The 23,129-nt window shown below is 33.8% G+C and overlaps 1 protein-coding gene across 1 annotated transcript in view; it reads right to left on the bottom strand.

Moving 5' to 3' along the window:
* The window catches only part of LOC140051976 (receptor-type tyrosine-protein phosphatase mu-like), a 50,573-nt gene that overhangs the window by 26,983 nt on the left and 461 nt on the right, over positions 1-23,129 (bottom strand). The window contains exons 2-6 of the mRNA XM_072097337.1: positions 22,944-23,014; positions 17,709-17,946; positions 16,919-17,224; positions 6,127-6,435; positions 5,484-5,807 (exon numbers count right to left, since the gene is read on the bottom strand). Of these exons, the coding sequence (XP_071953438.1) occupies positions 5,484-5,807; positions 6,127-6,435; positions 16,919-17,224; positions 17,709-17,946; positions 22,944-23,014 (1,248 nt within the window). The remainder of the gene's footprint in view (positions 1-5,483; positions 5,808-6,126; positions 6,436-16,918; positions 17,225-17,708; positions 17,947-22,943; positions 23,015-23,129) is intronic.

The following is a 23,129-nucleotide window of genomic DNA, read 5'->3' as shown; positions in this document are numbered from 1 at the left end:
CGTTAAAAGTTGATGTACGCCATTCTATGACATGATGCATATACACTTATAGTGCTGAGTTCTACCTATTATGTTTCATACAATATGTACAGTATATACTGTATATCTATATACAGTGTAGCATAGGTGAAATTACGGGACTCATATCGTGTTCTAATTTTTTGGTATGATGGAATTTTCAAAATAAACTCGAAGATGACAATTTCGAAAGATAATGAATTGAGCAAATAAATATAAGGATTGGAAGAAAATTTGACACGTAGAAGCGCAATGCGCGGTCTTTGAAATTTGTATAACTTTGAATAAAGAAATTTAAAAACTACTTTTTAACTTCAACTGGCCATATGATAACATCACAACATCCGATAGGCTTAATTTTAATATGAATTCATATCTAATTTTCATCAGCTTTCATAATAAGTTATAATCTTCAAGGTCACCTTTAATTCTGAAGAGCTATAAGATATTCAAATGTATGGTGTAGCTGAAATTACACGACCTAGGTTATTCAAGTTTTTACGCGTGATGACGTCATCAAAATAAAAATGTTGACAACTCATTAGAAGAATAATTAATTGAGCAAGCACATACTAAAAGTTGTGCGAAAATCGGGCTCAAATAACGGAGATGCGCTCTATTGAATGTGATAACCCACACAAAAAGATAAAAATTCCTAATTTTTAAATTCAAGTGGCCATTTGATGACGTCATACCATTTTGTACGTCTAATGTGTATATACATTTGTATCTACAACTTATTGGCTTCCATAATAAGTTAAAAAAATTGGGGGTCATCTGCCATTCTGAAGAGTTATATTCATTTTAAAAAGTTCTTATTTTTTACCATTTTTAGCACTTTTGTACAATTAGTGTGCGCATTTTGTCATTTTTAACGTGCTCGTATAGCGTTATTTTAAGTCGGAATGGACTCAAAATTGGTGAATGTATTAAGGATTGTGAGTAGAATGTGATTTATACATCAAATTTTATTTTTTACGCATTTTAAGAATCGTGCGCACAAAAACGCATTTTTGCGCAGTAAATTTTTGAAACGCGCAAATGGCCTAATTCATGCTCTAAATTGATCAAAACCTAATTTTGCGCGTTTTAAATTTTTAACGCGCGATTTCACGTGCATGACCTTGAAACGCGCAACTTTTTATTTGCTAATATTTTTACCCTTGACCTGAAGTTTACCTGTAGTGAATTTCATTAATATGTCATAATGAATTATGGAGATATGATTGATAATGTGATTTCACAAAATGGCGTATAAATGATGTCACGGATGAGTGATCACGCTGGAAAGCTCATTAGGATTAAGTTATATTATTTGAAAGATATTCTGAAATTTTGGTAATCATTGACATTAAACTTTTTGAGATAATTGTTACACAAAATAGTGTACAGAAACAATAAAAAGACTAGACATGAAACTCGTCACTTTGACGAGTTAGTTATCCGCTCGACAAACGCCACGTGCACGTCATACGTTAGAATATTGCACACAGAAAAATATTAAGGCATTATGACCTGAACTGAAGAATATGATATGTTGTTATTTCTGAATTCTGTTATTTTTTGTCATATAGTATACAAAGTACAATCTGTATACATATCACAAACAGTGTAAAATAGGTGAAATTACGGGACCCGTATTTTATTGTAATTTTTAACATCTTGACGGTTTCAAAATGAAATGCAAAAGTAGAAATTTCTGAATGAAATTATCTCAGCAACAACATATTAACGTGTAGAAGAAATTTGAGTACGTGAAATATTGATGCGCGCTCTTTTAAATGTAATGAAATATAATGCAAAAGATGAAAATACGACTTTTTTTATTTAACTGGCCATATGATGACATCACAACATTCGATTGGCACAATTTACACATGATTTTGTATCTACAATACAATAGCTTCCTGAAAACGTTTTAATCGTGATTATCGCATTTTATTCTTACGAGGTTTAACAGATTAAAATTTACTGTAAAGATGAAATTAATGACCAACGTAATTTAAATTTTTAGGCATGATGACGTTAAAAAAATTAAAAAATTTTTAATTCATGCAAAAGAATGTTTATTAACCTAGAATATATTAAAATCGGGGTGAAAATGGACAACGAATAAGTGGAGATGCGCTCTATTAAATGTGATGAGCTATGACGAAAGAGACAAAAATCCTATATTTTATATTCGCGTGGCCATACGATGACGTCACAATGTCCGGTTAGCCATATTAATGCATGATCCGATATCTACAACTCATCAACTTCCAGAATATGTAATTAAAAAAAAGTTCTCCATGTAGTTTAGAATCTATGACTGTTTAAAAATAGGCATAATTTTGACGAATTTTTGAACTTTTTCACCAAAAACGCGTGCAAATTATCTAATTCGACGTGCTCGTATGACGTAATTTTAAGTCGAAATTGTTTAAAATTTGGTAACATTACTAGAAAAGGCTGAAAAAACATAAATCACGCGAAAAAAATATGTTTTTAACGCTACGTGTGCACCGCGTGCGTAAAAATTTTTGCGCGCGTGGGAATTTTTGACATGCTCAAAATGACATGAAACGCATAGAAAGTTGATTAGAAGTTGATTTTTCGCACGTTAAAATTTTAAACTCGCGTGCGCGCGTAACTTTTTGTGAAACATGCTATTTTTAATCCATAGAAAGTTTGCGCTTGATATGACTTAAATTTTCACAAAATGTCAAAACAAAATTATGTTTGGTTTTTAGTCTATGATCAATCATTGAAATTCATAAATCGCGCGTAAGTCACGTTGCGCAATTCTGACGTCATTCAAAAATAGGAGGTGCACAAGTTCACGTAAATGTCGATATGTTGACAAAGTTACGATATGTTCTGTTTACACGTTTTAGAGAAACGCGACGCACAAAAATGACAGAAGGAAAGAAGAACTAGACATGAAACTCGTCACTTTGACGAGTTAGTTATCCGCTCGACAAACGCCACGTGCACGTCATACGTTACAATATTGCGCACAGAAAAATATTAAGGCATTATGACCTGAACTGAAGAATATGATATGTTGTTATTTCTGAATTCTGTTATTTTGTGTCATATAGTATACACAGTACAATCTGTATACATATCACAAACAGTGTAAAATAGGTGAAATTACGGGACCCGTATTTTATTGTAATTTTTAACATCTTGACGGTTTCAAAATGAAATGCAAAAGTAGAAATTTCAGAATGAAATTATCTCAGCAACAACATATTAACGTGTAGAAGAAATTTGAATACGTGAAATATTGATGCGCGCTCTTTTAAATGTAATGAAATATAATGCAAAAGATGAAAATACGACTTTTTTTATTTAACTGGCCATATGATGACGTCACGACATTCAATTGGCACAATTTACACATGATTTTGTATCTACAATACAATAGCTTCCTGAAAACGTTTTAATCGTGATTATCACATTTTATTCTTACGAGGTATAACAGATTAAAATTTACTTTAAAGATGAAATTAATGACCAACGTAATTTAAATTTTTAGGCATGATGACGTTAAAAAAATTAAAAAAATTTTAATTCATGCAAAAGATAGTTGATTGACCTAGAATATATTAAAATCGGGGTGAAAATAGACAACGAATAAGTGGAGATGCGCTCTATTAAATGTGATGAGCTATGACGAAAGAGACAAAAATCCTATATTTTATATTCGCGTGGCCATACGATGACGTCACAATGTCCGGTTACCCATATTAATGCATGATCCGATATCTACAACTCATCAACTTCCAGAATATGTAATTAAAAAAAAGTTCTCCATGTAGTTTAGAATCTATGACTGTTTAAAAATAGGCATAATTTTGACAAATTTTTGAACTTTTTCACCAAAAACGCGTGCAAATTATGTAATTCGACGTGCTCGTATGACGTAATTTTAAGTCGAAATTGTTTAAAAGTTGGTAACATTACTAGAAAAGGCTGAAAAAACATAAATCACGCGAAAAAAATATGTTTTTAACGCTACGTGTGCACCGCGTGCGTAAAAATTTTCGCGCGCGTGGGAATTTTTGACATGCTCAAAATGACATGAAACGCATAGAAAGTTGATTAGAAGTTGATTTTTCGCATCCTAAAATTTTAAACGCACGTACGCGCGTAACTTTTTGTGAAACATGCTATTTTTAATCCATAGAAAGTTTGCGCTTGATATGACTTAAATTTTCACAAAGTGTCAAAACAAAATTATGTTTGGTTTTTAGTCTATGATCAATCATTGAAATTCATAAAATCGCGCGTACGTCACGTTGCGCAACTCTGACGTCATTCAAAAATAGGAGGTGCACAAGTTCACGTAAATGTCGATGTGTTGACAAAGTTACGATATGTTCTGTTTACACGTTTTAGAGAAACGCGACGCACAAAAATGACAGAAAGAAAGAAGTATAATACAGAAAAAAAAAAAAAATTTGATGAAACAGGACGATTACAAGGAGTTATCCGCTACTAAGCGGATAACTAATAATACAGAAAAGAAAAAAAAATATGATGAAACAGGACGATTACAAGGAGTTATCCGCTACTAAGCGGATAACTAAAAAAAAATAATAATAATAAAGATTTCATACAATAACAATAGGTGATCATTTTATTCTAAATGATCACCTAACAAAATAATATTTTCAATTATAAAATAACATAATAAATGGTTAAATTCAATCAAAAATCTTTTGGCTGGCAGCCAATTTGACAATTTTTTGCTTTAAATTACAGTTTTTTCAGGTAAATAATTTTTTTTAAGATCCAATTTTTGGTCAAAGTGGATAACTATTAGGCGACATTAAAATGGCATATTAAAAAAAAAATGTTAACAATTATTTTTCAGGGGGACAATACATCTTTAACGATAAATTGCTTAATATTTTTTTTGTATACATTATACTGTATATTCAAATTGTGTGAATTTTTATCTCTTTCGGCACAGTTTGTCACATTCAATAGAGCGCATATCAATTTTCAATTACTAAAAACATTCTCCTTCAGACACATGAACTTTATTTTTAATTTGAAAATGTCACCATATTCAAATAATTAAATAAACGTGGGTGGTGTAAAATAAAAACTAATCGTCAACTAAACCGTTTACAATGCCAATACAGTCAACTGTTGACGCTTGTTGAATTTGATCATTGCTATGCTGTTTGTACAATTGTTGTGGTGCAGTTTACTGTAGGCTAAGCCTAATAAATAGCATCTGTATTTTACGATGTGTTGCGTGATAGCCTAACTCGTCATTGTGACGAGTTCAAATCTATTTATTCTTGATGATCAAATAATTTAATGTTAAAATATTGAATTATCATTATTTAATATTCAATTTACTCTAGGATGCAAACAATAAAATAATATTCTAGACCCGGGTACTCCAACAGCGAACTTTCAATGGGACGTTCCAGCCCAGTTATCATTATGTCTCCTACGCTTACCTTGTTGTTTTGTAGTGTTAAAACCAGCTCTACCAAATCCATAAATAATACCGTCATTATCACTTTTATTTACTCCAGCTGATACAACCACTTCGTAAGTAGAAAATGGAGGTAGATCTTTTAGTATATACTTGGTCGTAGAACCATTAACACTTTTAATGGTATATGCATGTGATTCTTTTTGACATCCATCAAGTAATATTCTCCTATACATTATCTGGTACAGAACTATTGGGCAGTAGACTACCTCAGGCACTGACCAAGTCACATTCATTTTTTTAACTTTTTGATGATGTTGAACTTTAACAGAGACGTTGCCAGGAGCTACAGTAAAAAATAAAAAAATAAAAAAAGACGTACGTTCAATGATACATTAATACAAAAAAGAAAAGTGACATTGTAAGTAAAACATTTGCCCATGAAGCCTGTCCTGACTAAGCAAAAGCCTATACTGGTTTTGTCAGCACTGTGGCTTCGTTTATACACATACATATATGTCAACATTGTACAGTAAATTAAAAGCCTCCAATGTAGGAAGGAAATAAACAGTTTTCACTTTAACAGACAAAAAGTTTTATAATTTAAGATAAATGTAAATGTACAGGTAATATGGTTGTTTTTAATGCACAGGTGGCATACTTACCTGCAGTATTCATAGTAATATCAGGCCCAGTAGCAAATTCTCCACAGCCAACTAATGTGCATGCAGCTACGTGTGGCGTCACAGTTTCACAGGGGTGAATTCCTGTAATTGTTGCATGTTGAGCGGATGTTTTCTCTGGGCCAATTATATTTCCATCTTCATCAACAACTTGAACAATATAGTTTGTAATTTCTCCTCTCCGTTTTAGGCAGGAAACTGAGCCAAAATTGATGGTGATTGATCCAGGAAATTCATTAGTTGCATTAATGGTGATCATTCCTTCTATGTCTTCTGGGCCATCAAGGGGCTCTGTTAAAAAAAAGATTAAACATTAGTGTACTCAGCAATACACACCTTAAAATATCAGAAATAGACAGAAAGTCAGCAATAAAAGTCATGCCTATAGTTTCTATTAGTAGATAGACAATGGGCCAAAATGTATGTATTGAAACAAGCCTAAATTTCTTCCACCCAGTAACTAATTAGTTATCCGCTTGGTATACCAAGCGGATAACTCCTTGTTATTGTATGAGATCAACAGTTTTTTTCTGTATTATTAGTTATCCGCTTAGTAGCGGATAACTCCTTGTAATCGTCCTGTTACTTTTTTTTTTTCTTATTTCTTTCTCCCCCATTTTTGTGTCTCACGTATCTCAAAAACTTGTAAACATAACATTTCATAACTTTGTCAACATATGGGCATATACGTGAAGTTGTGCACCTCCTATTTTTGAATGACGTCAGAGTTGCGCAACGTGACTTACGCGCGATTTTATGATTTTTTATGATTGACCATAGATTAAAAACCAAACGTAATTTTGTTTTGACACTTTGTGAAAATTTAAGTCATATCAAGTGCAAATTTTCTATGGATTAAAAATGGCATGTTTTACAAGAAGTTACGCGCGCACGCGCATTTAAAATTTTAAAATGCGCAAAATTAATTTCTAATCAACTTTCTACGCTGATCATGACATTTTAAGCATGTCAAAAATTCCCACGCGCGCGAAAAAATTTACGCGTAAGGGGCGCACGGAGTATGAAAACCATGTTTTTTTTCTGGAATTTTGAGTGTCCAGCCTTTCGTAGTCATTTTAAACAAGATTGACATCATTTCAAGTTAAAATGACGTCATACGTACACGTTGATTTAGACCATTTGCATGCGTTTTAGTTGCAAAAGTGACAAAATATTGTCAAAATTATGCCTATTTTGAATCTATTATAGCTCGTCAGGATCAAAGGTGACCCCAATTTGTTTTAACTTATTATGCAAGAAGATAAATTGTAGATATAAATTCATGCAGAATTTTTACCTCTCGGAAGTTATGACGTCATCGTATGGCCACACGAATGTAAAATATAGGATTTTTGTATCTTTCGTCATAGCGCATCTCATTTAATAGAGCGCCTCTCCACTTATACGTATTCCATTTTAACCCAGATTTTGACATTTTCTAGGTCAATCAACTATTTTACGCATGAGTAAATTTTTTTTAAATTTTTATGACGTCATCATGTCTAAAAATGTAAATAACGTGGGTCACTTATATTTATCTTTACAGTAAATTTTAATCTGTTATAGCTCATCAGAATAAAATGTGATAATCACGATTAAAACGTTTTCTGGAAGCTATTGGATTGTAGATACGAATTCATGTAAACATTTTGCCAATCGGATGTTGTGACGTCATCATATGGCCAGTTGAATAAAAAAAGACGTATTTTCATATTTTGCGTAATAGTTCATCACATTTAAAAGGGTACGCATCTATATTTTACGTATTCAAATTTCTTCTACACGTTAATATGTTGTTCCTGAGATAATTTCCTTCTGAAATTGCTATCCAAGTGTTTCATTTTGATACCGTCGCCATGTTAAAAATTGGAATAAATGGCGGGTCCCGTAATTTCACCTATTCTACACTGTATGTAATATGTATACAGATTATACTGTTTGCATGTATATACTATATGACACAAAATTGACAGAATTCAGCACTAACAGCATATCATATTCTTCAGTTCTTGTCATAATGCCATAATCTTTATCTGTGTGCAATATTCCAACGTATGACGTGCACGTGGCGTGTGTCGTGGTGCGGATAACTAACTCGTCAATGTGACGAGTTTCATGTCTAGTTAGTTATCCGCATTGAGCGGATAACTCCTTGTAACTGTCCTGTTTCATCATCTTTTTTTTTTTTTTTTTCTGTATTCTTCTTTCTTTCTGTCATTTTTGTGTCTCGCATAACTCAAAAACGTGTAAACATAACATTTCATAACTTTGTCAACATGTGGGCATTTACGTGAAATTGTGCACCTCCTATTTTTGAATGACGTCAGAGTTGCGCAACATGACTTACGCGCGTTTTTCCGAATTTCGCGTATTTAACATAGATCGAAAACCATATAACAATTTAAATTGAAACTGAAAAAAAGTTTAAGTTATATCTTGCGCTAACTGACTATGGAGAAAAAATGGCATGTTCCACACGAAGTTAGGCGCGCACGCGCGTTTAAAATTTCAAATTGCGAAAAATCAATTTATAATCAACTTTCTACGCGTTTCATGTCATTTTAAGCATGTAAAAAATTCCCACGCGCGCGCTTTTTTTTACGCGCGCGGTGCGAACGTAGCGTTGAAAACAATTTTTCTCTCGTGATTTATGTTTTCAAGCCTTTTATAGTAATTTTACCAAATTTGAAACAATTTCGACTTCAAATTACGTCATACGGGCACGTCGAATTGAATAATTTATGTGCGTTTTTGAGGAAAAAGTTCAAAAATTTGTCAAAATTATACCTTTTTTTAAACAATCATAGATTCTAAACTACGAGGTGAACTTTGTTTAAATTACATATCCAGGAAGATGATAAGTTGTAGATAAGGAATCATGCATTGATATGGCAAACGGGACATTGTGACGTCATCGTATGGCCACGCGAATATAAAATATAGGATTTTTGTATCTTTCGTCATAGCGCATCTCATTTAATAGAGCGCCTCTCCACTTATCCGTATTCCATTTTAACCCAGATTTTGAAATTTTCTAGGTCAATCAACTATCTTACCCATGAGTAAAAATTTTTTTAATTTTTATGACGTCATCATGTCTAAAAATGTAAATAACGTGGGTCACTTATATTTATCTTTACAGTAAATTTTAATCTGTTATAGCTCATCAGAATAAAATGTGATAATCACGATTAAAACGTTTTCTGGAAGCTATTGGATTGTAGATACGAATTCATGTAAACATTTTGCCAATCGGATGTTGTGACATCATCATATGGCCAGTTGAATAAAAAAAGACGTATTTTCATATTTTGCGTAATAGTTCATCACATTTAAAAGGGTGCGCATCTATATTTTACGTATTCAAATTTCTTCTACACGTTAATATGTTGTTCCTGAGATAATTTCCTTCTGAAATTGCTATCCAAGTGTTTCATTTTGATACCGTCGCCATGTTAAAAATTGGAATAAATGGCGGGTCCCGTAATTTCACCTATTCTACACTGTATGTAATATGTATACAGATTATACTGTTTGCATGTATATACTATATGACACAAAATTGACAGAATTCAGCACTAACAGCATATCATATTCTTCAGTTCTTGTCATAATGCCATAATCTTTATCTGTGTGCAATATTCCAACGTATGACGTGCACGTGGCGTTTGTCGTGGTGCGGATAACTAACTCGTCAATGTGACGAGTTTCATGTCTAGTTCTTCTTTCCATCCTTCCTTTTTGTGGATCGCGTTTCTCTAAAATGTGTAAACATAACATTTCATAACTTTGACAACATATGGGCATTTACGTGAAGTTGTGCACCTCCTATTTTTGAATGACGTCGTAGTTGCGCAACGTGACTTACGCGCAATTTTATGAATTTCAATGATTGATCATAGATTAAAAACCAAAAGTCATTTAGTATTGACACTTTGACAAAATTTAAGTCATATCAGGGGCAAACTTTCTACGGATTAAAAATGGCATGTTTCACAAGAAGTTACGCGCGCACGCGCATTTAAAATTTCAAAATGCGCAAAATTAATTTCTAATCAACTTTTTATGCGTTTCTTGTCATTTTGAGCATGTCAAAAATTTCCACGGGCGCGCAATTTTTTACGCACGCGGTGCGCACGTAGCGTTAAAAACATATTTTTTTCTTTTGAATTATATTTTTCAAGCCTTTCCTAGTAATTTTGAAAACAATTTAGACCTTTTCCAACTTAAATAACGCCATACGAACACGTTGAATTAAACATTTCATGCGCGTTTTTTATGAAAAAGCTTAAAAAATCGTCAAAATGTTGTCTTTTTTTAAACAGTCATAGTTTCTAAAGTAAACCGTGAACCGTTTATTTTTATTACAAAATCTAGAAGTTGATGAGTTGTAGATAACGGATCATGCATCGATAAGGCTAAAAAAACATTGTGACGTCACCGTATGGCCACACGAATGTAAAATATAGGATTTTTGTCTCTTTCGTTATTGCTCATCACATTCAATGGAGCGCATCACGCTTATCTATATTCCTTTTTCTCCTATGTTTATATATTGTGTAGGTCAATCAACTTTCTTTAGCATGAGATAAAAATATTTTAATTTTTATGACGTCATCATGCCTAAAAATTTCAATTACGTGGGTCATTAATTTCATCTTTACAGTAAATTTTATTCTGTAATAGCTCGTAAGAATAAAATGTGATAATCACGATTAAAACGTTTTCTGGAAGCTATTGGATTGTAGATACGAATTCATGTAAACATTTTGCCAATCGGATGTTGTGACGTCATCATATGGCCAGTTGAATAAAAAAAGTTGTATTTTCATATTTTGCGTATTTAAATTTCTTCTACACGTTAATATGTTGTTCCTAAGATAATTTCCTTCTGAAATTGCTATCTAAGTGTTTCATTTTGATACCGTCGCCATGTTAAAAATTGGAATAAATGGCGGTTCCCGTAATTTCACCTATTCTACACTGTATGTAATATGTATACAGATTATACTGTAGTGTTTGCATGTATATACTATATGACACAAAATTGACAGAATTCAGCACTAACAGCATATCATATTCTTCAGTTCTTGTCATAATGCCATAATCTTTATCTGTGTGCAATATTCCAACGTATGACGTGCACGTGGCGTTTGTCGTGGTGCGGATAACTAACTCGTCAAAGTGACGAGTTTCATGTCTAGTTTATATTAAGACAAAAATTAATTTTCAAAAATTAAAAAATTAATTAAATTTATTAATTTCCATATGAAAACGAAAATTATTAATACTAGATGGTACGCTCGCTTCGCTCGCGTACCATCTAGGTCGTGCCCACAGATGGTTCTCGAATACATAATAATTTCAGCGTTAAAAAACTGGCGATTTCAAATGTACGTAAAATAATACATGTCGTTTACAGGAACGAATAAATAGACACTGATTTATGTACTCAACTAAAATTAGCACCCTGAGAATTACTTCCGAAAGAGAAACTTGTCACAAAATGAGACCAATTGTTTAAGTCAAATTTAAACAAACTTAATTTGTGTTTTGTATGTAACATTAGGGGTGAGGGATGGGGAAGAGGATGGGTGCAAAGAGGAACAATTTTTAAATATATTAAATATATTCTTTATCTATTTAGTAACGAAATATTAATTGTTTTCATGTTTTACAAATAATATATCACTAAACACAGTAAAACATTGCTATGTAATACTTTGTTGAAACTATCACCGTCCTAGTCGATTGAAATAGTACAGTACATGTAACGATACATCACTACGACGTGTATGTTTATGTAATATAAAACAATTTGTGAAAACCACCTCTATTCGGGGAAAATCATAAAATCGATTTAATCGTCAATAAAAATTAAATTATCTAACTCAACTTTATTAGTAGGCCTAATGGTTTTCAATTGTTTCTTAGAGCCAATTCATAGTTGGTTCCTACCCTACCCACCAAAGTTGTTCTGCGTTAAGGGGATTTGATGCACCGTAGGCCTATCCTCTACTGGCTTTACAACGCTACTCATGCCAGTAAGGGAAGGGTGATGATGTGGGTGGTTTAAATTCAATAATAAAGATTTGTACATAATATACCTCTGCAGCACAGATTGAAAAAAAAATGGATTGAATTTCTGTTATGAGTATACAGTACTTGCCTTTACGACGCCTGAGGGAATAGACACTTGTGGAACAGAGATTGGAATGTTCCATTCATCGCAAATCAATACATTTGTATAAACGTATATTAAATCTATCAAAATAGTATTTTTTAAAGAAAAGCGGCCTGTCTTCAACATTATGATGCTGTACTCGAGCTGTTCAACCGGTTTTCAGCTATTAAAAACAATTATCGTAGGAGGAGAAAGGAAAATGCGAAGCCTCCTCGCATTTTTGTGGCGGGTGTTTTTCAAGATGGACATCCATTAGACAGTGTATACCACGATCGGAAAACACCCCCATTTGGGGCAAATCGTTGAACCTAAATTCGTTTTAATCGTCAATAACTAATTATCTAACTTGATTTAATTAGTAAACAGGGTTACATCAGGTGGTTAAAATCAGTACCGAAAGTACGAACCAACCCTATATACCATCGAGTAAAAATTCTAAAAGTAAGGCGCGATTTACCGAATTTTGCCCTTACGTAAATTTATATATAGATTATGGTTAATTATGATAGGTCATCATCCACCCAGTAAAAAATTTATTTTAAGAAAAAAAATTAATTTCGAAAATTAAAAAATTAAGTTAATTAATTTAATTTCCATATGAAAACGAAAATTATTAATATTATGGTTAATCATCACTACCACTAGACTAGGCTATGAATGAGGTAGGTGCCACCCGGAGAGGTAGAAATTCTCATATAACTTTTCTAGACCAGTTTTTTCTGGGGAATCCAAATATATTGGGTAAACGGGCTGTAACCTGAGAACTTTTGCGTGAGGGCGCTTTTTTTCAAAATGGCTGCCAGTTACAGTAGACTATGATATCTTGGCAACCACTGGTCATAGAGAGTTGATTTTGGTGTCAAATTGTTTGGAATGTACATGTTCCTATTTGATGTAATAGAACATTTTGTCAGAAAATGGCTGGAAATACCTCTATTGACCTTTGACCCAATATCTAACAGATATCATATCTCCGTAACTACTTGACACAGAAAGTTGTAATTGGTGTCAAACTCTCCAGAATATAGATGTTTATATTCAAACTAATAGAACATTATCTGTAAAAATGACCGGAAATAACGTTACTGACCTTTGACCCAAAATGCAAGACATTTCTCCTATCTGATCACGTTAATCCTGTCAATTAATTCATTTTGTGCCAATTGGAGGTTGACATTCTCATATTATTTTCTGGACCAGTTTTTCATGTGCAATCCGAATATATGAGATAAATAAGCCATAACAAGGCCAAGAATTTAATTCTTTTACTACATACATGCTTCCCTTTAGTGTTTCAGTCTGTATGTCGTGTATTAATCTTCAAGATCGCTCACATCACTGCAATCTGAAAAGTCTTCATATTCATTATGTGTAAACAGTTCCTGGACATCAGTGGGCATCACTGTCTCAATCCATTTAGGCTCCATTTGTTCGTTCCATCCATTGTGTGTACTGTTGTTGACAAAATCATTGACGTCTGCTGATTGCCATTCTTTAGTAATGAAGTTTGCTCTAAGTATATTAAACTCAAGGGTCTGCTGACATAGTGGCAGTAATGATATATCTGTAATCTTGTTGTGTCTGGAAAACTTTCTGTTGAAGATATCATATCTTGCTTGATTTACACTTTTCCCCTTCACTCCATACAATGGTGAAACATACTCTTCAAGTTCCTCATACAACTCTTTTGATGGAACATCTGACACTCCAAGGTTGCAGAATGTGTCAACAAATGTTGCTTTTGATTCCAGAAGCTTCCAGCAGGTACGTTTTCCTTTCCGAACGAAAGCGGAGTTATACTCGTTACCTGTGAAAGCATGGAATCCAATAAGGGATGATTTCTGCGCTTTTGTTAAATCAATGTCACTCAATTTCAGTACATTTCGGTATTTCCCAGTGTTTGTATCAATAATTACCCTCTGCCCATCATCTATGAAATGAGATAGTGAAATGACTGGAATGCCAATGTCTCCAGAATGGGAACGAATTATTGCTACGCCTTGATTGTTATTTGTTAAAGCATGCTTTACATGCAGGATGGGTTTCGTGTCGGCTTCTTCTTGGCTACTATTAAGCTCCGGAACCAATACAACATCTCAGTTTAGTAACGTAGATGCATTCTTTGTACGATGAAAAGTAAATAACATCACTCCTCATATCTGTTAGAATGCTTTCTTTCTTTGACACTAGTACACAGCGAATAAGCTCAATCAATCTGGTCTTGTTCTCGCCGTTGGCAAGGAAATTGTTGAAATCACGGGGCAACTTTGATATTTTTGAGCTTACAATTACTTTTGGTGCAATACCGCGTCTGATTCTCGCAGTGCTCGACCAGGATCCATAACATCATCTCACTTTATTTTCGAATAGTGGGAAGAAACTAGAAATCAAGGCAAATGGGAAAGTAAAAGTAATATAAGCTAATCGGGATGTTTTAGGAAAGCTTCTTGCCACCTCAACAAAGCATGGTAGAATAATTGACTTTAAGAAAGCCTTTGAGTATCCACTTACCCCTGTCCCGCTAAGCCTTGCTAATGCAGATGGGACAAGACGAACAACTCAGAAAAGTGTCCTAATGGAAATTCTCATCGAAAGTTCAACAGATGTTATAGATCCTGGTCGGGCACTGCCAGCAAAGGCTACTGTCATTGCCTATGTTGTTGACTTGATGGCATTAATCAGAACATTTACATCTTACCCTGATACGTACGAGGATCTTGTAGCAAAGGTTTTCAACAGCATCCCTAAAGGATACAAGCGTGTTGATATTGTTACCGATGCATACCTGCCAAAAAGCATTAAGTCTGTTGAGAGAAACATACGCGGTATTGCACCAAAAGTAATTGTAAGCTCAACAATATCAAAGTTGGCCGTGATTTCAACAATTTCCTTGCCAACGGCGAGAACAAGACCAGATTGATTGAGCTTATTCGCTGTGTACTAGTGTCAAAGAAAGAAAGCATTCTAACAGATATGAGGATTGATGTTACCTACTTTTCATCGTACAAAGAATGCATCTACGTTACTAACTGAGATGTTGTATTGGTTCCGGAGCTTAATAGTAGCCGGAAGAAGAAGCCTACACGAAAGTCATCCTGCATGCAAAGCATGCTTTAACAAATAACAATCAAGGCGTAGCAATAATTCGTTCCCATTCTGGAGACATTGATATTCCAGTCATTGCACTATCTCATCATAGATGATGGGCAGAGGGTAATTATTGATACAAACACTGGGAAATACCGAAAGGTACTGAAATTGAGTGACATTGATTTAACAAAAGCGCAGAAATCATCCCTTATTGGATTCCATGCTTTCACAGGTAACGATTATAACTCCGCTTTCATTCGGAAAGGAAAACGTACCTGCTGGAAGCTTCTGGAATCAAAAGCAAAATTTGTTGACGCATTCTGCAACCTTGGAGTGTCAGATGTTCCATCAAAAGAGTTGTATGAGGAATTTGAAGAGTATGTTTCACTATTGTATGGAGTGAAGGGGAAAAGTGTAAATCAAGCAAGATATGATACCTTCAACAGAAAGTTTTCCAGACACAACAAGATTACAGATATATCATTACTGCCACTATGTCAGCAGACCCTTGAGTTTCATATACTTAGAGCAAACTTCATTACTAAAGAATGGCAATCAGCAGACGTCAATGATTTTGTCAACAACAGTACACACAATGGATGGAACGAACAAATGGAGCCTAAATGGATTGAGACAGTGATTCCCACTGATGTCCAGGAACTGTTTACACATAATGAATATGAAGACTTTTCAGATTGCAGTGATGTGAGCGATCTTGAAGATTAATACACGACATACAGTCTGAAACACTAAAGGGAAGCATGTATGTAGTAAAAGAGAATTAAATTCTTGGCCTTGTTATGGCTTATTTATCTCATATATTCGGATTGCACATGAAAAACTGGTCCAGAAAATAATATGAGAATGTCAACCTCCAATTGGCACAAAATGAATTAATTGACAAGATTAACGTGATCAGATGGGAGAAATGTCTTGCATTTTGGGTCAAAGGTCAGTAACGTTATTTCCGGTCATTTTTACAGATAATGTTCTATTAGTTTGAATATAAACATCTATATTCTGGAAAGTTTGACACCAATTACAACTTTCTGTGTCGAGTAGTTACGAAGATATGATATCTGTTAGATATTGGGTCAAAGGTCAATAGAGGTATTTCCGGCCATTTTCTGACAAAATGTTCTATTACATCAAATAGGAACATGTACATTCCGAACAACTTGACACCAAAATCAACTCTCTATGACCAGTGGTTGCCAAGATATCATAGTCTACTGTAACTGGCAGCCATTTTGAAAAAAGCGCCCTCACGCGAAAGTTCTCAGGTTACAGCCCGTTTACCCAATATATTTGGATTCCCCAGAAAAAACTGGTCTAGAAAAGTCATATGAGAATTTCTACCTCTCCGGGTGGCACCTACCTCATTCATAGCCTAGTCTACACTACCATACATAATATGTCAGCGAACGAAAGCTCCCTCCTATGTCATTGTTATTATCAGAGACAATTATTTAAAAATGTTGAAGTAAAGTGGTTACAAACCTCCTTCATTAGTTGTTGCATTGATGGTTGTTATTGGTCCTTCTTTGCTTTGATGATGAGTGACAGCACTGATTTCAATTATATATCTTGAATACGGCTCAAGGTTATCAATGGTGTGGCTGAGTTCTGTTACCGTTTTAGTTTCTTCAAAAGCTTCTTCATTTTCACCGCATAAACCCTGATTTTCAAGTTGGTATGTTAGTTTGTAGTGTTCAATCTGACAATGCTCATAATCTGGTGCTTCCCACATTACAGTAATAGATCGGTTTCCACTCTCAAGATTGGGATTTTTGACAGCATTGGGAACTAATTGAAAAATGTTATGAAGATATGAAAATTAAAAATTGTCTTCTGTTCTATTTTGTATTAGAAACATTTTACATTGGAATACCGAACTCTTACCTCACAAAAGGCCAGATTAATATCATGCTAAAGAAAAGTAATTCCTCACAAATTTACTTCTATAATATAATTCAGTCTTCATTATTAAATCAACAAATGTAACTATATTTTAACAACAATGTTTTATCAAATATGTTTTTATGATGTTGATTAAATGGTTGAAAGTACTAGTTTAATAAATATGAATAAACTTCTTACTTTGGTTTAGTAATATATATAAGTTTAGGTAAAAATTATTACATATCATTAATTGTACTGTTAATTGTAAAAAAACATTTTTAGTGCAAAATACAAATAAGGTTTTCTTGAATTCAAAATCGATTTCCATTACCACAGTGTTTTGCCATTTGCTGATTTATAAAACTTGTATTTTAGAATAGTACATTACCTTCTGAATCTGTTTTAATTAGAACTACATCAGAAAAAGGTCCATCACCAGCAGAATTAGTAGCTGCAACACGGACATCGTATGCAGTACAAGGATCCAGATCACTGATGATTGAACTTACGACTTCCATGGTTTCTGCTGCTAATACGGTTTTCGTTTGATGTGATATGTTGTCATTTGTATATCTCAATGTATACTTACTAAGTGAATTACATCTATCTGGACTAATACTTATTGGCTAAATAAGTAGAAATAAAACAAAGCTGTGATGCTTATAAATTATTTAAGGATAGCATGCAAATTGGAATTTAAAACTTAAGTGCCTCTGTTCAATGTTATCGTTAATACTCTTCAGCTATCATGTTTTGTCGATAACAATTTAATTACACTTGCTGTCCATCATTTTAAATTGATCAAAGTGAATGGATAAAAAATGCATATACAAAACATATCTGCAGATAGTCCAGGAGTATTAGACAAAAAAAGGGCCAAAGGTAGAAATAAATATGCTAAAGCTGAATTTTTCAGGATAGGTCCCCAATGTTGTCTGGAACAACATACTAAAAGTCCCCGGGTTTCCCCGTTGTGCTTCAACCTGATTGGGCCATTTTTCAAAATGGCGGCCATCTTAACATTATTTACCATATTTTGACAACCAGTAGGTGTAAGTAAACAATTTTGGTGTCAAAATACTCAGAAGACCAATATTTATATTCACTGTAATGGAGAAGTTTTTAAAAAAATGACCGGAAATGCCTGTTTTGACCTTTGACCATAAATTTGGATTATCTCAATATCTCATCAACGACTGGCCGTAGAGAGTTCAAAGTTGTCCCAAATTATTCAGATTGCCCAACTTTCTATTCACTCTAATGAAAGAAAAATACTAAATTCCTTTAGAAACATTCTATTCTGACCTTTGAACTATTGACCTAAGCATATTTTAATTTTATAGACATCTTGGTGATCGATAGGAGTACATAAGCGAAATTGGTGTCAAAATACTCAGAAGACCCATATTTATATTCATTATAATGGAAAAGTTTTTAAAAAAATGATAGGAAATGCATGTTTTGAACTTTGACGTAGAGACTTCAAAGTTGTCCCAAATTATTCGGAATGCCCAACTTTCTATTTATACTTTAATGAAAGAAAAATACCAAAAACCTTTAGAAACCTTCTATTTTGACCTTTGAACTATTGACGTAGGCATATTTATTTTAATAGACATCTTGGTGATCGATAGGATACGAAATTGGTTTCAAAATTTATAACTTTGATCCTAAATTTGGGTTATCTCAATACCGCATCAACTGCTGGCCGTAGAGACTTCAAAATTGTCCTTAATTAAGCAGTGTGCCCAACTCTCTATTCACTGTAGTTAAAGAAAAATACTAAAAGCCTTTTGAAACCACCTATTTTGCCATTTGAACTATTGATCTGGACAATACAATATTTTATATCATAATTATATAGAAATCTTGGTGATCGATAGGAATACATAAGCGAATTTGTTGTCAAAATATTCCACACCCATGTTTTTTTACCTTTGACTTTAATCACTACATTATAATTTAATAATTTAAGTCCCAAATAGCATGATGGACATATCATACCATTCATCATGCCATGAGATGTCAAATTTATCTGAAACAGCCTAGAAAAAATGTCCGATGGACGAATAATAATATTCATCAATATAGATATGAGGCCATAATTTCAGGTATCAAAGGGTCACAATGTGTCATTTGACAAATCACCTAAATAATAAAATACAATATGAAACTCTTACAAATCTATCAAGATGGATTATAAAGAATTGTTATGGTCTTCAACAGATTTTCATGCCCTTATTTTATTAACCATCATAATTATAGTCCTGAAGTATTTTCGATTTTTAGAGAATTTTGATTAGAAAAAATACCGTAGAGAAAAATGTTCACATCTTAAAGATAAATGCAATAATTCTTTTAAAATTAAATTGCATCATATCAGATTAGAATCGGAGGTATGACTAGAGTCTAAAATGAGACTTAGACTGAGACCTTGATAAATGGTTGGGTGGGTGACTATGTACAGTGTGCAGTTTTAGACAATTTAAAAAATGTTATAAGATGAATTATGTACTCCAGACCTATATACACAAAGAAATGTAATACTTAATAGTGCAGCTCAATTGAAAAAAAAACAACAATTTTACCAATAAGTGTGTGTCTTATCAACCAGTAGTGGTCTCTGCTATATATTAAATGGCACTGCCGAAGAGGAACATTTCAGAATTGGTATAGCTCCAAAGTTTAAACATGGACATTATCCATATAGAGAAGGCGTGGCATTTTTTGGAGGACTAATTTCTAACCTTTATTTCAAGAATAAATAAATAATAAAATTTGTTTGGTTACTAATGAATAAAAGAAGTGAAAACAGGCTAAAGCCCAAACAGACAGTAAAATGTATCATATATATATATAGCTTAAAATTGGGGCTTGGTTTGTCTGTTTAGCATCTGAGCAATTTGGAATGAATTTTACCTCTCATGGCAATGGCCATACTGATGAATTGTTAGATTCTGTCTGTCTTTATGTCAACTTAAATTTAAATTTTTGCATCTAAGCCCTCCCTCTGGAGAGCACGGGCTATTGTCGGTTTATACAGGTAAGCTAGGCACGAAGTAAGACTAAGACCCCATTTACACTTTCGTTTGGGTCTAGGGCCGGTCCTGGGTTGGTCCTGGGCCGGTTGCAAATATTTACTTTTTAGGCCGGCCCAGAGCGTTTACACTACCGACGCAGATTACTGGTCGTAAATAATTTTATCGGAAGTACCATTGCATGCTGGGATACGAAGTACAGTTTGTTTACATTTTTCTCTCTCGATCGTCAATTCAACTCTCCGCGCGAACCGACCGTTTTATATTTATAGTACTGTATTGTTGTTTTTTGTCCCATTAAAAACAAAATGAACCCCACTGTTTTATATATAATATGGCTATATTTTATGTATATGCGAAACAAGCGGAGGAATACTTTATTGAAAGAAGATGTCTGAAAATAAATTTAAATATATAATGAAGAAAACAAATTGTCGCCCGAAAAGGAGGAAGGTATGTACTGAGAATGTCGGATCGTCATAACAACAACCTCATAAAAAGGTCAAACGTTGTTCACGGTTCACTGCGTAAGCCGGCCCAAACGTAAAAGCCGCTCCTGAACCTACCTGGAGAGGTGGCCCAGATCTGCGTCCGGCCCAGGGCCGGCCTAACTTTTTGGAGTATTTACACTTATCAATTGCCGACCCAGGGCCGACCCAGGGCCGGCCTAAATCGTAAGTGTAAATGGGGTCTAATTCTCATTAAAATGTAATGATTAAGGTCAAAGGTCAAAACACTTTCAATCGCATTTAGTACATTATTTCTATAAGAGTAAACAGAAACATGGGTGTTTTGGAGTATTTTGACACCAAATTCCCTTATGTATTCCTATCGATCAGATCACCAAAATTTCTATACAATTTTGGTATAAAATATCAATATCAAGGGTTCAAAGGTCAAAATAGAAGGTTTCTAAAGGAATTTGGTATTTTTCTTTCATTAAAGTGAATAGAAAGTTGGGCATTCCGAATAATTTGGGACAACTTTGAAGTCTCTACGGCCAGTCGTTGATGAGATATTGAGATAATCCAAATTTAGGGTCAAAGTTCAAAACATGCATTTCCGGTCATTTTTTTAAAAACTTTTCCATTATAATGAATATAAATATGGGTCTTCTGAGTATTTTGACAGCAATTTCGCTTGTGTACTCCTATCGATCACCAAGATGTCTATAAAATTAAAATATGTCTAGGTCAATAGTTCAAAGGTCAAAATAGAAGGTTTCTAAAGGAATTTGGTATTTTTCTTTCATTAAAGTGAATAGAAAGTTGGGCATTCTGAATAATTTGGGACAACTTTGAAGTCTCTACGGCCATTCATTGATGAGATATTGAGATAATCCAAATTTAGGGTCAAAGGTCAAAACAGGCATTTCTGACCATTTTTTGTTAAACTTTTTCATTACAGTGAATATAAATATGGGTCTTCTGAGTATTTTGACACCAAGATTGTTTACTTACACCTACTGGTTGTCAGCATATGGTAAATAATTTTAAGATGGCCGCCATTTTGAAAAATGGCCCAATCGAGTTGAAGCACAATGGGGAAACCCGGGGACTTTTAGTATGTTGTTTCAGACAACATTAGGGACCTATCCTGAAAAATTCAGCTTTAGCATATTTATTTCTACCTCAAAGTCTAATACTCCTGGACTAAGAGGGATGAAAATGGACAACTAATGTGTCCGTGTTTCAACATTGTCAATGATTGAATTGTGACATGACTGACAAGATGGTTTACCTTCCCTATTATAATTTTCTGTGATCTAAAGTAGGCACATTTAACATGTATATTTACACCGCCAGTAAAAATGCGGAGTTGATCCGGAATTGTATAACCCGAGTCGTACCCGGGATGCAAAAATGCGGAAATGTAGGCCGGTGTAAACGACGTAAAAAGTTACCCGGGTCGCTGAATCACCCGGGTAAGTGATGCGGAATGTATTCAGCGTCAAGTCAACCCGGGACGCACCCGGGATGAACCCGTGTTTGCGGTGTAAAACGCTCAGCGTATCTTTACCCATTTGTTTACTATCCTCGCTCACTATAGTATTTAATTTACATAAAATTAGGATAAGATTGATTTTGTTTATTCACTTATTCAATAAATTAAACTTATGATTATTTGTTATTCATTTTTATTTCAAGATATTATTCTTCACGAGTAGATTCAATTTTTGTGTGTATTGCCATAAAACAAAATTGTAGGAGGTATAATGAGCAAACCGTTACTAGGGTCTCTCTTCGTGCGTGAGAGGGCGATATTTCGAATGATCTAGAACATTTACACGGGTTGGTATTTTGCAGTGTAAATACACGAAACCCGTGTCATTCCCGGGTTAATGAATCAGGTGTGAAATGGAAATTTATCCGGACACGACCCGGGTTTGTTATAAGCTCGGCGGTGTAAAAGGGGTTTTATTCTTAGCTATTTCTATCTATACTCCATAGCAAAAAAATGAAACAAATGTATATTTATTTGGAGAATAGATTGTTAATCTATAATTGCTGTCACTGTGAGACTAATTCTTCTACTTCTTACTGTTTGTCCTGAATGTGAAAAAAAAACACATAAAGCTTTATTACCTGCCACTGTACTTCAATTTCACTATCAGAAACTACAGAAACTTGAACATTGGAAGGCACTATGACAGGAGCTATAAAAACACAAATACAAAGGTAAATTTTCCTTGATTTTGAAATTGAATTATTTCAATTAAGAACATAAAAATGGCAATTTATAGATAGCATTTGTATGTTTGTTCTTTATAC

The sequence above is a fragment of the Antedon mediterranea genome, chromosome 6, assembly GCF_964355755.1.
Source record: "Antedon mediterranea chromosome 6, ecAntMedi1.1, whole genome shotgun sequence".
NCBI classification, from domain to species: Eukaryota; Metazoa; Echinodermata; class Crinoidea; order Comatulida; family Antedonidae; genus Antedon; species Antedon mediterranea.
This window is presented reverse-complemented; position numbering and strand designations above follow the sequence as displayed.